The sequence below is a fragment of the Diadema setosum genome, chromosome 7, assembly GCF_964275005.1.
Source record: "Diadema setosum chromosome 7, eeDiaSeto1, whole genome shotgun sequence".
In the NCBI taxonomy this organism is placed as follows: domain Eukaryota; kingdom Metazoa; phylum Echinodermata; class Echinoidea; order Diadematoida; family Diadematidae; genus Diadema; species Diadema setosum.
The window spans coordinates 24644295-24666087 of record NC_092691.1 but is presented as its reverse complement, the minus strand read 5'-3'; the positions used below and the strand labels follow the sequence as shown (position 1 = coordinate 24666087).

The window sequence follows — 21793 nt, the reverse complement described above, 5'->3', positions numbered from 1 at the left end:
CATGCATTATATCAAAGTGTAAAGCATAAAGGGTTAGGCTCTCCTGATTATGGCGACTTGAAAAATTGACTGCAGATTATTTGCGATGAATGAGAGCCATCTCTGGACTAGCCTCGGTTCAGGGCACATCCATTTGTTATCTCCATGTGACAGACTACTGGGGGATCATCAAGCAATCATTCTGTGATGAAGTCACTGTCTGTTGCAAAGCTGTATTGTGAATTCATGGCTTCAATTTATAAGAAAGTGGATATGACTTTGGTATGATGACTGAATATGTTGCTACATGACGACTGAATGCCAGACTACTTCCTGGCTTTCAGTCAGTGGAGGAGAGGGGTTGGCCTGGGTCAAACCCACTGAAATTTCATCCCATCCATGGAGCAGATCTCCAATAGGAGAGAAGAAAGGGATCATGAAGGTCATGGGGAAAGACGTCATCAACTAGAAACCGTGAAAAAACAACAACATACCGTATATCAACACATAAGCAACAGGCGTCATAACTCAACAACTAATATGTTTTGAGCATGAGGAGGGTGAAATTGGTCCTGCTGTAGATAAACAAATGGCTCCATCCAACCTGATGGCAGATTTTACATCAGGATGAACATACTCATCGGACAGTAACACAATATCACACCGGCGTCATAGGGATTGTGTATATAGAGAAATATTCCTCGATGCGGCTGCCTCTAAAAAAAAGTATGATTCAGTGAAGACTGAGGTTGGATGGTGGCTGTGCATCACCCAAGAAAATCAGCTATTTAATATTACAACTTCAGACACCTACAGGTCTTTCATCACATTCTCTTTTCTAGGTGTACAGTTTCAACACTGTATGGAGACTGTCACTCACAATGAGCTCTCAATGGTCCCAACAATAACAAAATCTGTCAGCACAATGCGATCCACCATTTGCGCATTAGTTTCATGGCAATGCAGACATTTGTACCTGGTAAGCTGCACAGTGCTACTGTAGCTAAAACTAGGTGTCTAAAAGTTCTTGATGATTATACTCATTCAAATCTTTGTATTTCATATGATTAGGGTTGTAATCATAATCTGTTTTAGTTTGGTGGCAAAATGGAAGGAAAAAAAAGGGCTGTCTGCGAGAAAGAAAAAATATCTTAGCTACATAAGAGGTGTCAGCAGTACAGGTATGATGTGTGATGTATTCCGATTAATGAAAGAATGTATCCCAGCTACCAAATGGGTTTACAAACAATGGCAAGCACTTATCAGATAACAGCTGATAGTTATACTAACTTCTCCTTTAACTGCATGGCCAATGTGCAAAAATTGTTTCTGTCAGTGTTGCTTTGTTTTGTTTTTCCCAGGTGTGTTTGTGTGTGTGTGTGTGTGTGTGTGTGTGTGTGTGTGTGTGTGTGTGTTTATGTGAAATTGACAAACACATATTGCATGTGAACTGGTCGCTACAGGGCAGCGCCCTCTTATGTGTGTGTTTGTGTGAGTTGATGCATTTGTTTTTTGTTGTTGTTTTTTGTTGTTTTCTGTTTTCTGGTTTTTTTTTTAGCAGTTTACATTTGAATTAAGGGGTGCTGGACACACCGAATAATTTTCTGTGGTCTATCTATTAAAGTCACATTAATTATCTTTGAGAAGATATTGAGATGTACACTGACAACAACCTTTATTCTGCATTTGCTCCATAAATTTGCCAGTTCCAGTTTATTTTAACACAATTTATCAATCTGAACTGTACAATACAATGTACATCTTAATTGAAACAGGCACCACATTTATGTTCAATAAGAAAGTTATTCGTAATCTCTATTTGTACAACACATGAATCTAGTTACCAGAGGTGTACACGTAGCTTGCAATGCATTTCACTAACATCTCACACTCATTTTTTCCTGTGCATTCAGTAAAATACATGTGCATTCTTCGACTGCTCTGGAGAAATAGGCATAATTCACACTAGCATAATAGCAAGTTCTTTTTTGTCTAAAACCACATGTATACCTAACATGTGTCCTATCTTGGTAAATGATCTCCTATTCTACCACCATATACATACCTCTACATTATCATAAACCAATTTTGTGTATCATGCTTCCAATGTAGACTACTACTGATATACGGACTGGGCACTTGAAGGCATGGGACACTGCAGTGTTGCATTGGAAGAAATGAAGAACCCCAGGCCAAGTCAATTACTGGTATGACGAATACAATAAGAGGGTCCCCACTCCTGCAGTTGATATAAAGTCCACAATGTCAAGATCCCTGCAGAGCTGTGACCTTTTCAATAACCTCTCCCTGGGTTGAGAAAACCATGATGAAAACCATGACCGACCGACTGCTGCATAATAAAGACTCAAACTGCCCAGTGTAAGTCTATACTATACAAATGTGGGCTATTATGGACCCTTTGCCAGAAAAAAGACTGAATGCTCATGTGTATCATTCACATTGTATACTTGTGTACATGTACATGTACATTGCATCTTCTTTATCTCTTCATAAGGACCCAGTATGATCCAATCCCCTACGTTACCAGTATCAACAAAAAAGATGCACTGGACACTACATACTTTTTATGTAATACAATGCACTTAATTCAAGCACCTCCCCCCCCCCCCCCCACCACCACTCTTTCAATCATGGTTGTTGTTTTCATGTACCTTTTTTTTTTAATGAAAAATTGTCACTTTTTGTTTTTGCTTTGTTTTCCTTTTTGACAATGGCTGCTCATCAAATTTGTTAATTTTGTGATTTTATGTGACTGTGAAACAATAAAACATTTAATCAAAATGAATAAGCACACCCCCAATACACACACATATTTCCTCCTATAGTTAATTTTTTTATCTTTTCAAATGATTTTTTTTCTATATTATTTGGGAGTATCTATCTATCTTATCCACTTTGCAAACCCCAATCATTTTTTTTCTCACTCCATCTACAATATCTCCACTATCTATTTCTCTTTCTCTCCTATTCTCTCTTGAACAGATTACAACTGAGGAGCAGCACCTCATTTCCTCACTGCCAAGTTTGCCGAAGGCAACGGCTGACGTACTGTAGTCATAAAAGCGCTTTGGCTTGGTAGTTTCCTCCGTAATGAGACGCTCCATTAGCTGGCCATATACATTGCATTGTGAGGCATGCGACCGTAACACCTATTGAGGATGGGGGAAGCGGCTGCCATTGACTTTAAATATAACACATATTTCTTTGTATCTTGTCTGTTAGTGAGAAAACATGTTCATTCAAATACTGTCGTTTGAAGAGATTTCAGTGATTACGAGATATAATGATGTCCATCCACTCCCCAGTGTTCTCTACAGCTGACATATCCTGTTACAGACATCTACACTGCACAGCTACAAACAAGTTTTCCGAGCTGCATCTCAGAGAACTTACTGTATACACCATATATTTAGGGAATCTAATTTGTTGGTAAATCGGGACTTTCCGACAATTCTGCAAGTGGTTAAATACACGATCGTAGGGTACAGAAGTGAACAGGAAAATGTACACATGAACATTGCATTCATGTCGGGATCAGAGTTGATCTTTTATATGTTTTTAAAATCACACAGAACACCCAGCTCACCAAATTGGCAAAGATAAAAAATAAATAAATAAATAAATAAATGGTGTATCCAGAAATACCTAGAAAAAGATGACAATGGTGTCTGCACAAACTATTAAAGTCTGACAAATGAATTTAGAAAGTTGATACTGATCATTTCAACTGAATACAGACTGCATCCTGTCAGCACAACATAATTGTCAGTTTAACCTTGCTTGACTGACAAAACATCACACACATTAAAGGGATAGTACAGTATTGGTGGAGATGAGAATTGGGCTTTTAACTTTTTGCGAGATACCTAGAAAACACTTATGATATAGTACAGAGCATACCATTTAATAGGAATTCTTGATGAAAATCGGGTTTGGAATGACTGAAACATCCAAAAACAAAGTAAAACAAAGCGATCGTAATAAAGTGTGGGTCCCACACTTCATTAGAATCGCTCTTTTTGGATATCTCAGCCATTTCAAAACCAATTTTCTTCAAATAAATGTTGAATTCGTCATAGTATACATGCTCTTTCATATTTCATAAGAGGTTTCTCATTATCTCACCAAAAAATATTAGAAACCTGAAATTAGGTCTCAACCAAAACTGTACTATCCCTTTAACTTCTAAACCATACAAACTGACATTTAAACCCCCCCCCCCAAAAAAAAAAAAAAAAAAAAAAACAGCAAAGCTTCAAATTATCCTTTATCCACCTACTTAGAAACTGATTTCCATGCAACTTAGGAGAAACCACATTGCAAGATTACATGAACAGAACTGTGAGTATCCTGTCCATGTGATAGTCGCAATGGTACAATGACAATTGCAAATTCCAGGTAAGAGGACTGAAAGTTGAATAAAATATTATCAAAAAGAAAACAAAGAGAGAAGGAAATGTATCATTTCAACCAAGGGTCTCACAACAATCTTGAATGTGTCAGCTTTTACTATGACCACACCTTGAAGGCATTATTTACCATTTGCAGATGAAACAAAAATCCAGCTTTAGTGCTTCAAAATAGTTCTAAAATGTGAGTTATGCATAGAAACAACCATTATGAAAAAGATAATTAATCGGGATAACCAATGTTAAGTATTGTTAATGTGAACAATAGTTATAATAAAATTGTTTCTAGACTAAACCGTCTACAGTTATGGTTTAGTGAGAAACACAGTGATATCTCCCTACATTCTAGGTTTTATTGCAAAATTTTTATATGATAGGATGTTTTGTGATACAACTGACCTTAGACACCATATATGCATCAAAAGTGGTAACTCTAACACTTTTAAAATCACTGCTCCCAAAGGTAAACTGTACCTTTAAATTCTTCCTCTGAGCCACTAACAAAACTTTCACCCAGTCTCATCAATCAATATCTATATTATATGCAATTATGTAAACTATGCTGTACATAGCATGCTTCAATCTCCTTACTCTTTTGGAAAGAATATGTCAGGTACTGGTACAGCAATCCATCATGTGCAACTATGCTGATATGCTAAAGTAACAAACAATTTCAGTTTACTGCACATCAAAACCCCTGACAATGATAAAACATGAGCACAAGAAGGTCCTCACACAAAACCAGTGTAGTACTGACTTGGCACTTGACGAATTAATTGAAATTACATAAGAGTACAGAGCAGCGTTAAGAAAACTGCAAAATTAGACATTTTGGAGTGTGGAAGTGTTAAAAGCTCGCATGAAGATACAAGCATGTGAATATATTTGCTTGTTATATGCACCACTAGGTAATGTATTGATTCTGTTGAATTAAAAATACGCGAAATCTGTCTTACTCGGCAGGGCGCAAAAATTTAATCACAAAAAATATCCCCTTCTACAGCATCTGAGAATCCATGATTCTTAAAGGTACGGTTTATCTAAAAAATGTTTGAGTTATGACATTTGATGCATGTGTAGGTCAGTTGTATCGCAAACTATCCTACCAAATAAAAATTTTGCAATAGAGCCCAACTGGAGATATTACTATTTTTCTAAATAAACTGTAACTGTAGGTAGTTTATTGTAGAAACATTTTTATTATAACTATTGTTTGTATATTTAAAAATACATACTTAACATTGATTATACTGATTATTAAACATTTTTATGTCAATTGGTTGTTTCTATCCCTAACTCACATTTTAAAACTATTTTGAGGCACTAAAGCTGAGTTTTTGTTTTATCTGCAAATTATCATGGTATACATGCTGTATAATGCCTTTAAAGATATGAGTTGTTAGGTAGAGACATTCTATATTATGCTAGTGGTGTGTGCTGAAAGTTATTTTGATACGTATGATCTGCAGTCTATGGCTTCAATCCTGGTCTCAAGCGATTGATGGCATTTGCTTCAGCACTTCATTCAAGAAAGGTTAGCCCATTCTGTACATATTACAAATTTGAATTGATGTACACGTTGTATGGTCCAGGGCATTACTCATGTTGGATGTATTGCACACTATGGACTCACATAGTATACTGCATACAGTTCTTTATATACACTGTTTAAGCCTTACATTTTGTGGTGTTTTTATTTTCACAAATTTTATGAGTCAACTGATGTTCATGAAAATTAACAACTCACAAAAATATTGCCTAACATGCACTAAACACCAATATGTTGCAAATGTGGTTGCCAAGGTGGGAAATCATTAGCTTTTCTCTCAAGAAAGATTTGATTCTTTCTCACTCTATCCATGTGGTTCTCAATCACAAATCCAACCACTCACAAAATTCTCTCATAATATCCAATTCTTAAGAAAATGTTACGCTCATGGAACACTATGCCCTTATATACTGTACGGTGTAATAAAGTAAAATGTACCATGAAATGACAACAAGAAATTTACGTCCCTTTCATCCACCTGTCATTATTACTTATTACTCCATTGTCCACATGAATTCATTATGTCAATCCCATTGTGCAGCTGATCTCTCTCCCTGGCACCTCACAATCAATGTCCAATTAGACATGGTGTTTGAAGAATTAGTGCGGTGTTTGCCCTCGGTATCCCGATCAATACACTGAGTTAACAATAATTGTCGGAGACATATGTCATTCAGAAAGAAACACATGTCTCACGAGACTGACTGCGATAATGCAATTGATGGATGTTGCCACGGCAACAGAAATTCTAGCAATCTCACACCAACCTCAGTGGCACACTAATGAAATGCCCAGCACCCTGCTAATTGGAAAGAGAAACAGCCTCAGCACAGAAAAAACTCAAAGCATGACAATAGCAACATTTCTAGCCAATACTGGAAGTAGGGCACACAAACTGAATTGAAGCTCCTATTCATTACAAGGGACTGAAGAAAAACACACAAATCTCAGTCTGTTAGGACCTCTGTGCATTGTCCGGCATTATTAGCATTGATTCTCATATCAGGGTCACTCACTTGTTCCAGTCGTGATGTGGGCAAAGTACAATATTAGCAGTGCTTATCACAGTGTATAGTTATCACTTTGAAACATCCAATTGCAGGTACACTGAATTCAGAATTTTAATCCTCCAGGTGCAGGATTTTCACTACAGATCAGCTGAGAAAGTGAACATTTCATGACCCTCAGAATGACTGTTTTTCTCCTCTTGAACTGCATATTAAAAAAAGAGCAATATTATTAAAAATTCAAATCCAGACAATATACCCAAGCTTCTACTTTGCATGGACTGCCATTTCAGTTTACACACGGATAGTTGATAATGCGTATGATATGAACATTTAAAGCAGCAACATATCGAGCCAGTAGTCAGTTCGACGTACATTCAGGGGCCCGTTTCATAAAACTTGTTATCAGTGACAACTGCCACATTTCTAAGACAAATTTGCTCTCAGCCACTCAGATGCAAGGATTTCAGTAGCTTGTCACATTCTATGACAACTTGTCACTGATGACAAGTTTTATGAAATGGGCCCCAGATGTTGCCCAACCAGAGATCTTCATAAAACATGTAGAAGAATAACAAGTATCAAGTCTTTAAGTACCCAGGTAGCTTTAATTTTTAAAAATAACTTTGACCTGTTTCTCTCGCTGGGGTTTGATACTAAACCTTTTGCATGAAGTTTTGCTACTACAGTAGGTCTGCTCTGAGACCTTGTTTTAAACAAGGTTTACAAGAAGACAGCAAATTATGTTAGATGCTTATGATACGCAGAGCTCATCAGCTCCAAGCCATTGATATTAAACTTAATTGCGCATCAAATGAATGTATCAGCATTATGTCATTAAAGGTAATGAGTCATAATTTATTTCTTTTTCGGTGGGGGGGGGGGGGGGGGGTTGAAGGAGGGAGGAAAAAAGAAAAAAACCCAGGCCTACAGTAAAGATACTTTCGCAGTATGAAATTTTTGCAAATTGGAGCCAACAGCCTTTTTCGCAGCATGAAATTTTTACAAATTGCCACTGGCATTCAATGCATATAGTGTACAAAATTGCATACAAGAACTTTTGAGTGCATTTCAATTTTGTGAATCTTGGTTCTTGTGAAACTCGCAAAATGAAAATGCAAATGAACATTTCTGATTTCACAGTATCATATCATAACTCAATTGCCTTCAGTCATAATACAAGAAGATCAACAGTGTGTCTCAGAAAGTTTAATACAACTTAAGCTTGATATAATTTTCAAGAAGTTGTCAATTCTTTACATAATGTCTAAAAGCTAGCACTTTATACAAGAATCCTATCAATAATGTCATCTTGAAATAAAATTCAGTGGACACAAGGAGGGCAGAGTAAAATCGATTGGATTCTCCCTATGCCCTAATTACAGATCAAATTTTGTCCTGGTATTGAAAGATATTGATATCACTGTCGAAGATACATTATAACAACTCTTTTTTTGTGAGAGACAAAAAAAAAAATGATGATAAAGCTCAAACTATTAAACAATAAACCATGGAAAATTCAAATACACAGAATATTGACTATAGGTGAATACCCACACAAGTATGTGGAGTTGGGTTCCAAAATTCTTTCCAAACTTGTGTTTCCATTCACTTGAAAACATGCTACCATACTGCATCTTCTTGCTCTTTGTTTCAGTGAATGATAGCTGCTGTTACATCTATTTTAGTCCAATGCACAGTTCACACACTATTTAATATCAAAAGTTAATTTTACAGGAAGCGCTATTTTTGGTGGACTTTGGCTGACAAAATCAGGCAAAGAAACAGATTAAAAAAAGAGTGAATTTAGAGTGAAATTGGAGTGAATTTTGAGTGAAAATGTTCATTTTCACTCATCTTGGAGTGACCTCAGGGATCACTCGAAGATTTTGGAGTGATCCCTGAGGTTACTCTAAAACGAGTGAAAATGAACATTTTCACTCAAAATTCACTCAAAATTCACTCTTTTTTTTAATTCACTCCTTTTAGAGTGAATATTTTCACTTGGTTTTTTTTTTTTTTAGAGAGTATATCACTTTCTGTTCCTACACATTTGATATCAAACACTTGGTAGCAACGGCAAGTCAGTGTGGATAGTGGTTTGTTCCGCTCCAAACATGGAAGGGTTACCAAACTGTCATACAAAACAACAGACCTCTCCTTGTGCAGTGAGTAGGGTCCTTGACTATTATGTAATGCCTTGACAACCAGAGGACATGCATTTTTTGTTCTTGGGTCCATGGGGGAGGGTAAGCAAAGATGCACAAGGGATCAGCATTAGGCTATTGTTGCTCCCAGGTTGCTTGTAAGGTCTGTTTCTAAAAGGAGAGTTTTAATAGGTTACATCTCTAATGGATCAAGGACAGACTTGGTATTAAAAGCACAGGAGTTCTAATTGCCTACAGAGAGTCTGATCACATGGCTGTATTAGAAATGTTACCTTTTTACCTTCAATACCAGAAATTTTACCTTTCCAAATGAGCAGTGCTGCTTCTCCATTAGAAATGTGGCAATGATAGGACAAACCCAGACATCTGACTGCCTATGATTTTGCCTTCGATTAACAAACAGTTTTTTTTTTTTTAAGTTTTGCTTTGCTTTATTTTCTTTTTCTTTTTCTTTTTTTTTTCAGACAGGCACACAAGGTATGCTTTATTTCAGCCATCAGAAATAAACAAACTTGAAGGATCTTTCATGCAGCCATGGTACACTACTCTCTTGGGCAAAATTTAAACTCTCTGAAGCAGTCCTGGTCAGCACTATGATAGCTAGGTTCACAAAATGTGTCTTATCATAAAGATTTTCTTATACACTATAAGATTAAGTTTTAAATTTTGATGATTAGCTTGTAGTTCTAAACTACAATGAACATCCACATGTCTATCTTTACGAAATATACTTTCAAGCAAAAGTCCCCCTCGATGATTAAACCACAGAGTACAGTGAAACCCCGTTATAACGAGGTCCGTGGGACCGGCGATATTACCTTGTTATAACCGGTACCTCCTTATAACCGCACGCATCAAAAACAAAGAAAAACATTAGCACGACATCGGAATATACCCATCCTTTGCGTTGTTATTACACAATTATGGATCATTATTATTGAGATAATAAAGGGAAATTATTTGTGAATTAGACGAAAAAGTAGATGTTGAAATGAGATAATTCTTTATTGTAATTCTTGTTTATTAATTTTTCCTAACACCAGCGCAAATAGAGTAAAATACAGGCGTTGTTTACCATAACTTGCGAGGTATTTTTACGCTGTTGGTGCCCAGCGGGAATGCGATGATTTCATGAATCATTTCGGCTGTAATCTTGTACAATATAATCTTATGATCGTTGCGCTTGAAGGGATTAAAAATGAGTTCTTTATTTTCTTCCGAAAATTTCTTCGCGTTTTGTACATCCGTTCTTGAAAAATATGCGACAGGATTGAATGTGGAAGGTTACGTTGTGATCCTTTTTACGCAAATCTGTACCTCATAGACCATTCTGAAAGAAAGAAAAATCTTCATTGTGAAATGCAGTGTTAAAATTGTGATAATGAACAGATCTATTTAAAGATAATAAAAAGTTTTGGTACCTCAAAAGCTTCCCTGAATTTCCTTGTCTTGGTTTGTGTTTCAGGTTAAAGTACGTTGTCTGTGAGAATTACTCGCCCCAAAGTGCTCTCATGTCTTAGTAATCATGCAATAATGGTTTCGTACCAGAGCCAACGCTGTACAGCGTCGATAAATATTGTACGAAACCACTGACTGCGACCAGCAGCGTGCAGCCCATTGTACGCATAGCTAACTGCGACCAGCAGCCCTATACGCATAGCGTAATGGGGCTTCGCATTGTAGCATTCAGGATCGAATGACAGAATTAGTATCGCTGGTAAATGTCAACTTAAAATCCAAAAATTTCTTCGATTTGAAGACTTACCAATTAAGTTGAAGTATTGAAAACAGGCTTCGAACAACGTTTGGTTCTGTCAATAGTCCCTTTCTGTTCGAATTGATGACTGAATGTGACTCAGTCGAGACTACCTTGGGAGAGCTACATACACTGGATACCATGGCCAGCGCATGCGCACACAAACATCTTATCCGTTCATGGATTTGAAATTTGTGTGCGGGCTGCATGTGATGTGTTCGCATGCACTGGCTGTAGTATTCAGTGTACTGTATGTAGCTCTCCTAAGGTCCTGTCGACCGAGTCACATTCAGTCGTCAATTCGAACAGAAAGGGACTATAGGCAGAACCAAACGTTGCCCGAAGCCTGTTTTCAATACTTCAACTTAATTGGTAAGTCTTCAAATTGAAGAATTTATGGGATTTTAAGTTGACATTTACCCTGCGATATTAAATCTGTCATGATCCTGAATGCTACAATGCGAAGCCCGATTACGCTATGCGTATGGGACTGCTGGTCGCTATGCGTATGGGGCTGCTGGTCGCAGTTAATTGCATGATTACTAAGACATGAGAGCACTTTGGGGCGAGTAAGTCTCACAGTGTTAGTTATATGAAAGGTACTTTAACCTGAAACACAATCTAAGACAAAGAAATTCAAGGACACTTTTGAGGTACCAAAACTTTTTATTATCTTTAAACTAATAAATACGTTTGTTTCCAGGTTAACATGCTTATTCAACTATTTTTTATGCTACTGTCACCTGGCGAGATCGCAATAATTTCAGAGTAACATGCATGCGTTATTTACCGTTAACTTGAGAGGTATTTTACGCTGTTGGAACCCAGCGGGAATTCGATAATTTCATGAATCATTTCGGCTGTAATTTCAAACAATGTATGATCATTGCGTCCGACGGGATTAAAAATGCGTTCTTTACTTTCTTTCGAAAATCTCTTCGCGTTTTGTACATCCTTGACCTGTTAAATGCGTTTGTTTCTTTTTCCGAACACTGATTAAGTAGGTTAATATGCGTTATTCAACTATTTTTACGCTACTGTCACCCGGCGAAATCGCGATGATTTCATTAATTATTTCGGCTTTAATCATACACACTCATATTTAAATTATCATTTGTTAAATGATAATGAAAAAATCCAAATCTATTCAAATTAATAAATGCGTTTGTTTCTTTTTCTGAACACCGATTAAGTAGGTTAACATGCGTTATTCAACTATTTTTACGCTACTGTCACCCGACGAGATCGCGATGATTTCATCAATTATTTCGGCTTTAATCATACACACACATATTTAAATTATCATTTGTTAATGATAATGAACAAATCCAGATCTATTCAAATTAATAAATGCGTTCGTTTCTTTTTCTGAACACCGATTAAGGAGGTTAACATGCGTTATTCAACTATTTTTACGCTATACTGTCACCCGACGGGATCGCGATGATTTCATTAATTATTTCAGCTTTAATCATCCACACTCATATTTGCTAAGCAGCAAAAGAACTGGAAGTCGGAACTAAAAATGAAAAGGATATAATAATGAGTTGCACACGCATTCCAATTGTCCATTTTTGGCCACAAGTGTCGCTACATGAAAAGTTTTTGAATGCGCTATCTTTTTTATTTCTCGTTGCGGCCGGTGTGGTCTGCCCTAATATCACGCACGCGTATCTCGCGGAAAAGAAAATCGAATGATTATGTTTAATGATTTAGTAGGAACATCGGAAGACATTCCTGTGTCTTATCGCGTGATTTAGAAGAAAACACGGAAGGAACGGTTCTCTGCAAAACGGAAAAAGATGTGGATAGCGTGATTTCGGTTTTCAGGGTTTTGTTTGTCGCGTGTTTGAAAGCGGCAATTTAGTCAAGAAATGGAACCTCGTTATATCCGATCAAATTGCTTATGTTTTTCTTTATCATGTTGCACCGAAATTGTCCTCGTTATAACCGGAATCTCGTTATAACCGAACTCGTTATAACCGATTCGTTCTGCCATAGGTTTACACGCAAAGGAAAACGGGACCGACGCGATCACCTCGTTATAAGCGGTTCCTCGTTATAACTGAACTCGTTATAACGGGGTTTCACTGTACTTGCAATAATCATGATATTTGCGACAACACAGTAGTGCACAACTCGCACTGGGTTCACACAGAAGTCATGCTTACTGTTGAGCTCGCTGATCATTGTGTAGAACTCTACTAGACACTACACTATCGGTATGAATGGGGACCTTGTGGCTCATGAAAGAGTGTTAACCACAATATGTCTTGTGGTTCTAGTCATCGACTAATCTAGCAGATTTCTAAACCTTCAAGTACATCTACAAGGTGCTAAACTACAAGCTTACATCAACGTTTAAAACTTCCAAGTTAATCTTTGGGATTAGAAAGGTCGTGTGAACCTAACTAATGTAATTGAAAGGTCTTAGGGTGAAAACACCATCCCACAAGTTGTTCCATGAGGCTGGAGAATGTCATCTATAGAAAGAAAAGAAAAGAAAGAAAACAGCAAATCTTCCAGCAAGAGACCATAGAACTGCAGTCATAGACCCACAACCTCTTACTGGGTCTTAATAAGTCGAGCTTTTCACCATAGGACCATGACATCTACGCCTATAAAAGATGTAATGAACAATTTCAGTTGATATCCTTTACCATTGTCAATGTGCAGTCTCCCTCTCTCTCAACCTGATTGACACCTAACTTTCTTCACTATTTTACTTTACTTCACAACATTGTCTGTTTCCTTGTGAGCCAACTACGTGCTTCACTACCTACACACCAAAACGTGCCTGAACAACAGACTTGAGGGATTATCTGTGCCCACCCTCCCTTTATTCTCTTTCCCTCAGTTACTTTGAGGTCTAATCTCAGGGATTAAAGAAATTCTAGAGAACAGTTGAGTGAATAGGGCCCTAAAATGGGTCATTACCACATACCACCAGGTACTCTCTTTTCAAATTGGAAGATTAGAAAGCATGGATTGTGTTCCATCTGGCTTCATCCCATTATGTACCATACACTGTACCTCAATGGTTTTCCCCCCATTAAACTGGTCCAACCATGGAACAGTGTTGTGAGAATAATGTTGTCTTATTGACATAAATAAGGTCTATAACACTTGACACAGTTTTTTTTTTCAAAATCTGCTTACAAGTGTTAACATCTTTACTTTTTCATAAGGCTATATAAAAACAACTTTGGATCCAAGTTAAACCATGAAATAAGAGGCATTTTTTACAGATCATCTAAGTAACAGAATTTTTTTCTTGATTTCAATTCTCCCCCCCCCCCTTCTTATGTCTACTACATGCAGCAAAATCCTGAAAGAAAAATAGGACATGGTTGCTTCTGAGGCACACTGCAATCTCATAAATAATACTGATTTGGTTGATTACAAAGTTATTAGCTCATGATGCATCTTGCAAACCACGAGAAAATGACTCAAGAACAAAAATCATCTCCTGTGCTATGGAACTATCCAAAAGGTAAACCAGATTTGCTGTGGACATTGATCAACAGTTGTCTGGAAAAAAAAAATCACACTAAGTTCATTGTGTACACACTAGAAATCAATGATGCCTACATGTATTTCAGAAATGTATTTCAGATCTACGAACAGAGACCAAAGATATGATATCTCGGCTAGTTCAGTGCTTCCTTTAGCAGCAATGAGAAGGCCAGAAAGGACAGGATAGTTTTTAAATACAGGTATAGGCTCTCAAGGTTTATAACTTGCATCATCCAGGATTTGGTCATACTGTACAGTGATGCCCTGATATTCTACTGGGCACAATGAGGGTTGAATGCCAACTATGACAGTCTGATCATAATCTTCGATCAGTGGTCAATACTCTATTGTGCACGGACAAGTAGGTCTTACTCAATGGTCACTTGGTTTGAATAGTGAGTGCATTGTCAATTTTATTGGATTGCAGATTGCGATTGATTGATTGTATTAATAGTAGCAAACCCCTCCCACAATAAGCTTCGCTAGGAATGAATTCACACATAATGCTGGAGGATGTACAGAAGCACTGCCTACTAATACTATTCAGTTTAGTAAACTGTGATATCTGTAGCATGATTTGTTGATCTATAATTCATCATCCAGACTAAAGGTATCTTTGCCATTCCAAACCAGTCTAATATACTTTAATTTCACACTAATTTTTGCTTGCATGGAGAATAGTTGGATTTATATTATGCATTTAAGCCACTGGAGTGCCATGTGACTTCTAAAAACTTATGCTTACAAATACATAAATTGTTCATGCCTATCATCAACACACTAATACCGATTAGCAAGTTAGATACTTTATACCAGCTGCCTCATACATAAAACCAGAGCATACAAGGATATCAACAGACAAGTCACTTGAATTTTTGTTTGTCTTTAATATGATCTCAACAAAGACACACCAGGTCATCTACATGTATACAATGTATGTGTTCACTCAAGGTTTAAAACTAAAGACAGAAACTGCCAAAGTACAAAAATATCACATATCAACTTTTGGTCATGGCATTTTATGAATGCAAGTTATGAAGTACTCACATATTTCCAAGTATCCATGTACAAATGCTGGTACGTACCTTCTGTGTTCTCCAGCAGTGTTTTGTTTTCGAAATCAACCATACTGGTATGGTCAACTACATATGACTAAATGAAATTTAGCCAGTTTTTCAAGTACCAGTATCAAAATGTGTACCTTTAAATCAAAACTGTACCAAACTGTAAGGGGATATTACACTTCTCAAGTATAACCTTGACAAGTAACGATTCTTGTTCTGACATATTTCGTCATCACACATGAAAAAGTACATTTATGTTTGTGCCAAGTGTCCATATAGTACGGGTAGCAACATTGTATGCTGGTACCTTCAATGGAGTACACACACCATGTTCTTATGGGATATTTTGCTTTTTAACTTGACCATACTGCACAAAAATCCGGCCGGTTTCCGTGGTATCAAAATGTCTGTAAATCAAAACTACACACTACATTGTATCATGAGGTAAAACCAGGCATATTATACAACCTTGACAGATCAATGATCCCTGTTCCACTACAGCACCAGTTCAAACTAGATCTGTCGTTCTTAGGACATGAATTGATACATATACGGTATGGTGTAAGTTTGAAATTTATAGTCAGAGGACTTTTTAAGTTAACCTCTGCACGAGATCTGAGGAAAAAGAAATAAAGAATGAATTCAAGAAAGAAATAGTAGAGATATATATACAACTATGGTGATCCCAGAGGATACTCGGATCACCTAATGATGACACAAATGGGTGCATCCATATCATCAGCAGCAGGGTCTGCTTGCTTTGAATTGGAGACAAAGGGGACGCAGCAACACCTAGTAGTAGGAGGCATTTCATCAAGAATTTTGTCAGATCTACTGTAAAACACAATATTTTTCGCGGCATGAAATTTTCGCAAATTGGAGCTGACGCCCTTTTTCACGGCATGAAATATTCATGAGTTGCCTCTAACATTCAATGCATACAATTTGTATAGTGTAGACAAGAACTTTCGCATTCATTTTAATTTTGAGAATCTTGGCTCTTGCGAAATTTGCAAAATTAAAATGCGCGGTAACATTCCTCGATTTACAGTATATTTTTTCAGACAATCGATCAGAATACATGGATTTCAGTAGCTTAAATAAAACAGTTTATCAGAAAAAAAAAATCTGACTTAGTGACAAAATGCTTGATGAAATGCTCCCAAGGGCAGGAAAATAAAAATAAAAATATTTGTTATTATTTATTCCCAAAGTGAATTTGAGTAGACAAGTACAACTAGAAATCTAACGAAAAAACAAAAACAAAAAACTTTGGGAAATCTCAGGGGTAACACTAACAGTTTAGGATTATTCTCATCAGACATAACAAGACTGCACAATGTCACTACGTGTAGTCCTCGATATGGGCAGTGTAGACTCTTGTACACATTTTTTTACTTCATTCATGCACATTTCCATCATTTGCAGATTGCATAATCTCCACTCCCATTCTGGGCCACCTAAAGATTCTTTTGGCCACCTAAACTCAAGCTCAAGTGGCCCAGTTGGCCACCTGAAAAAGAGAGGGAGAGAGAGAAAGTTATGGGCAAGCCCTGCTGTTAGACACTTCCTGCAGCATTCATAACTTTCACACATGAAACAAAATACAGTTTCATACAATCAAAGTCTTGACAGAATAAAAAGGAAAACTCATCACAGCTCAGGAGGCAGGGCTTAACATTTTCGTTAGGGATCTGCGATTTGGAAATCTGCTTGCAAGTTCTATCTAACACAAATAGACAATATTTAATGCCAGGAATTTCACACTGGATCTCTATTTTATTACGTTAGAGTTTCTAGACAATCCCTGCATCATGTTATGTGTATGTCTACTTATTTTGATTGCACGGACTAACTGAAAAACAGCCGTGGCTGATTTAGTGCGTGATTAAATAAAATGAATGAATGAATGAATGAATGAAAGAGGAAGAATCAGTTCCAGATCTGGAATCACCACAATTTTTATATCATGTACATTGTAATACAACTGATTTTCTGTTTGTATTCTCCTATGTCCGCTTGTATTGTATGTTGAATTGCCAAGTAAATAATAATATTACTAATCATCATCATCAACATCATCATCACCATCACCATCATCATCACCATCATCATCATCTAACGTTACTTCTGCTCTAGATTCTAGGCCTACTTCTGGAGTTCTGAAACTCAGCTAATGTTAGTTCTGTGAGCGGCATAAAATACCAAAGGCAAAGTTGCTCGTGCTCTCGACACGATTCTGTATTAATTACAATTCATGGACAAACCTTCATTGTGACAGTTGACCGACTTGTCTGCGTCTCCGCTTCAATGCTAATAGTTCCTCGACGGTCCATGCGGCCATGAATCATGCTAACAGTTCCTCCCCCCGATGAACTCGTACCCTCCAAGGTGGCCTCGGTACCGCCGCCGCCGGCGGACCGGACCTGAAGATGCTGGTGTTGGCCAAAAGAAGACGGCCGCGGTGAATTCGAGTCGTCAGAATCTCGACAGTATACAACTCCACTCTGAGAAACAGTAATGCTGGGCGCACAGCCCATGGCAGATCACGAAACGCAGTTTTCTGTGATTTGTGGTGACCACAACGCCAGGAATCTCGGCAATGAAGAAGATCCGAAGATTACTCGATGAAGTCTGCACATATATTACTGTCCGGTCTTAACCATGGCGATGATAATAGATCTAACCGTGGATCATATTATAATCATCTCCTCCGCAGGTGTATTGGCATGTTGTAGCCTATAATTCCACCCCAGTACATGATCAGCTAACAAACAACAGCTGTTGGCAATTTCCACTTGTTCTTCTTCAAGAAACTGGCCAACTGAATCTACTCCTACGTAAATAATCTCCTAAAAAAAGTAGGCTCCCTACCGTTGTTTTCTAAATCGGCGGCGCGGCGTATGGCATTGCATTGTATACCGTATATTGCCTTCTTTTCACGCAAACGGGACATCTACTGACTACACAAGTAAAATCCGATATGCAGCGACATGGGGCGCACTCTGCGACGCGACCGACGCCGTGCGATCGTGTGTTGAATGAAGGTACTGTAGCTGCGGATATGCTGCGCTAAGTAAAACCATTACATGGCCTGCCGTCCGTTCAGTTCCCGTCCGACAGCCGAGATCATCGACGGTCATTCTCACTGGCGCCGCGGAGAGCGAACCGAGGCGCAAGCGCACGCATGCACGCGCACGGCGTGAAGAGAATTTCGTGAATGATGAAAATGAGCCTTCTTTTTTTTTTTCATTGTTATGTTGTCTTTTTCTTCTTTTCTTTTTTTTTTTTTTTTTGGGGGGGGGGGGGTGTTGAAATTATTCATGGGCAAACAGTGTTGCTTCTAATTCAGTCTTTTTCTCCATCATTTTCCTAACTATATGTACTTTTTCCTCGAGTATCTTCTTGATTTTTCTCCTCCTTTTATGTTCTTCTTCTCCGTCTTTCTTTTCTCTTTTCTTCCTGCTTTCGTACCCTCCTTCTTCTGCTATTCATCCAAAGGCCAGTATCAAACAAACAAACAAACAAAATCACAATGTTGGCCCAGTTTTCAAGGCCTCGAATGAAAATGAAAATACTCCCATCTTTTTAATTTCAGTTGGCAATTGTGTGTCAACAATTTTGCAACAAGAAGTTATAATGTAACCTTGAAATTTGTCAGTAAATTTGTCCCAAGGGGCCTTAGTCTCTGTTCTTTCTATTCGTTTTGATACAACAAAGTTTTAATTATTCATTGATTTGCTTGATTTTTTTTTTTGTGCACACTTAAGAAGTGCGAAAAGTCTATTGATACTTTCCCTGATAACTTTTATTTGCGGAAATAAATGTAAATAACTAATGTGTTTATCGCAAGATGTTCATTTGTGAAAAACAAACAAACAAAGAAACAGCCACACACTATTAGCAAACGACCGACAAACAAACGAGCGAGAAAAAAACAACAACATATTTTTCCAATTATTTTTGAATAATGGTATACACTATACAGGCAATATAGGCCTATATTCATTATACAGCGAAAAAAAAAATCATATCGCCAACAATGTTATGTAGGCCCTCATTAATTATTATACTATCGGTCTGAATTTTGTGTTTTTGTTTTGAATTTCTTATTTTATTTTATCTTTTGTCTGTTAGAGTCGCCGAGTCATTGTCATGGATAATGAGGGATTTGCTGCCAGTAGGCAATATCCAGACATCGTTCATACTTGACATGATCCGGCGTTCAAGAATATTGAGCAACGACCGTGAGTTACATGCAGGATGGAATGAACGCATTTTCATATCAGAAGTCTTTCCTGGTTGCGTGCCACGGGTTGCATGTACGGCTGTATATACTATGCAATTAGGCAGTCCCCGAGGTAATGTAAAAAACAAAAAACAAACAAACAACAACAACAACTAACTTTTGTTATCATAAGAACTGATGACAAACCCAATGCTCGGATACCAGCTGGGGCCGACGACGAGTGATGTTACTTTTTTCTTTTTATCAACTATCGCATGACGGCTGCGGCAGCTGCTGTCGAGAGGACGATTTGTTTGTTTGTGTGTGTGTGTGTGTGTGTGTGTGTGTGCGTGTGTGTGTGTGTGTGTGTGTGTGTGCGTGTGTGTGTGTGTATGTGCGTGTGTGTGTGTGCGTGTGTGTGTGTGTGTGTGTGTGTGTGTGTGTGTGTGTGTGTGTGTGTGTGTTTTGCGCGCCAATGTATGGTTTGCGTTTCTTGAAAGAAAACCAAGAAGTGTGAGTTTGATGACGTCATTTGTTCTGTCTGGCTGTCTCAGAGTTTCAAAATGCCAGACATTCTTTTCTTTGTTTTGTCGTAATAATAATATTGCTCATTAACATCCAATGGTGGTCATGTTCACAATGATTCCTATCTATGGTTGTTTCAAATTACTGACTGTCAACTGATTCTGAAGGAATCAATATTTGTGTCCCAATAAAAAGATTTTCTGCAAAATATAGTAGTTTATGAAATAATTTTTAGTGCATAGCATGGTAACATTTTGTTATCGGATCGATAATATTAACGAATCTGCATATCCGATATGCGTTGGTCGCATATCAACTTTGATAATTTTTTTTTAGTCATATTAAAAGATAAAATCAAAAGGATGGAGATCAAAATTCTGAAGGCATATCATCAAAATTTGGTTTCATGCAGTTAAAACGGACATCCAGTCTATGTTCAACCTGGCTTCATGAAATAACATGGAATGAAATAAAACAGAATGGTTGTATACAGAGTAATCACACTTGCTCACTATAAGAAAGATATGGAACCTGAATGTTTTGCATCATTTCAAATGTTTTAGCGAAACAATGATCCTTATGCAGTGGAACAGCGTTTGCCAGTGACAGATGATCGTGATACCTCACAACACTCCTTTCGACTCATTTTAGGTAAATCTTTTTTTCCCAATAAATCACAAAAAGTGTAAATTATTAAGAGAGGCACGATCTTAATTGCCCTTCCTTTTTCTGGGGGTGCCGGGAGGGAGGCCAGGTGGTAACAACCAGTGAGAGATATTAGTAATGTGAAGTTATTACATCATTGCCTCTTCGAACAGTGTTGTCGAATTTGCAACAAACCATTTATGATTAAAATTAACACACCGGCATAATTATTATGTCTTTATAAATGCAAAACTGTCTTATTTCATTTTGTATCAAGCATTGTCACAAATGCCTAAAATGTGAATTGTCAAAGTAATGCTAGTACATCAAGAGACACAAGGATGGACACATCACATGCATCATTATACTTCCTCATTCTATTTTGCATCCTATAGATTGATGTGCGTTAATATTATTTTTGTCTACACGTAAATCTTGTATGCAAGCATTGATACTGAAGAAACACGGTCTATAGTGCTAGCATCATTCGCATTGAAATGTACTGCCTTCTTTTAAGACCATTATTTTTAACTTGACGATTTGTCGTTCTCTTCAAACCTCGACAGAACTCTAGAAGGCATTTAATTATGTCTGTACGAGCTGAAATTTTCGCGGTGGTTTTATTTTCGCGAATTTCGCGAAACGCCTTTGAACCGCGAAAATAACAACACGAGAAAATAGCAACGCGCGTACAACTAAGTTCAGTTGGACCCTCGCAACCGCGAAATTAACAACACGCGAAAATGTCCCCCCCCCCCCGTAGCAATTCGCGAAAATATCTGTACGCGAAAATTTCAGCTCGTACAGTACTCGGTTGGAGTGCAGACGTAGATGGCGCTATAGCACATCGCCATCAAACAATCTTATTCACCCGTACTCTGTTTGATTGCCATAGTGATCATTTACTAGTAACTGGCCACCAAGAA

At 37.5% G+C, this 21793-nt stretch overlaps 1 protein-coding gene across 1 annotated transcript in view; it reads right to left on the bottom strand.

Annotated features, from left to right (window-relative positions):
- LOC140230469 (high affinity cAMP-specific and IBMX-insensitive 3',5'-cyclic phosphodiesterase 8B-like) overlaps positions 1-18068 on the bottom strand; it is an 81106-nt gene extending 63038 nt beyond the window's left edge. The window contains exon 1 of the mRNA XM_072310624.1: positions 17737-18068. Coding sequence (XP_072166725.1) covers positions 17737-18009 — 273 coding nt within the window. The 5' untranslated portion in view covers positions 18010-18068. The remainder of the gene's footprint in view (positions 1-17736) is intronic.
- Between the last annotated feature and the right edge of the window lie 3725 nt (positions 18069-21793).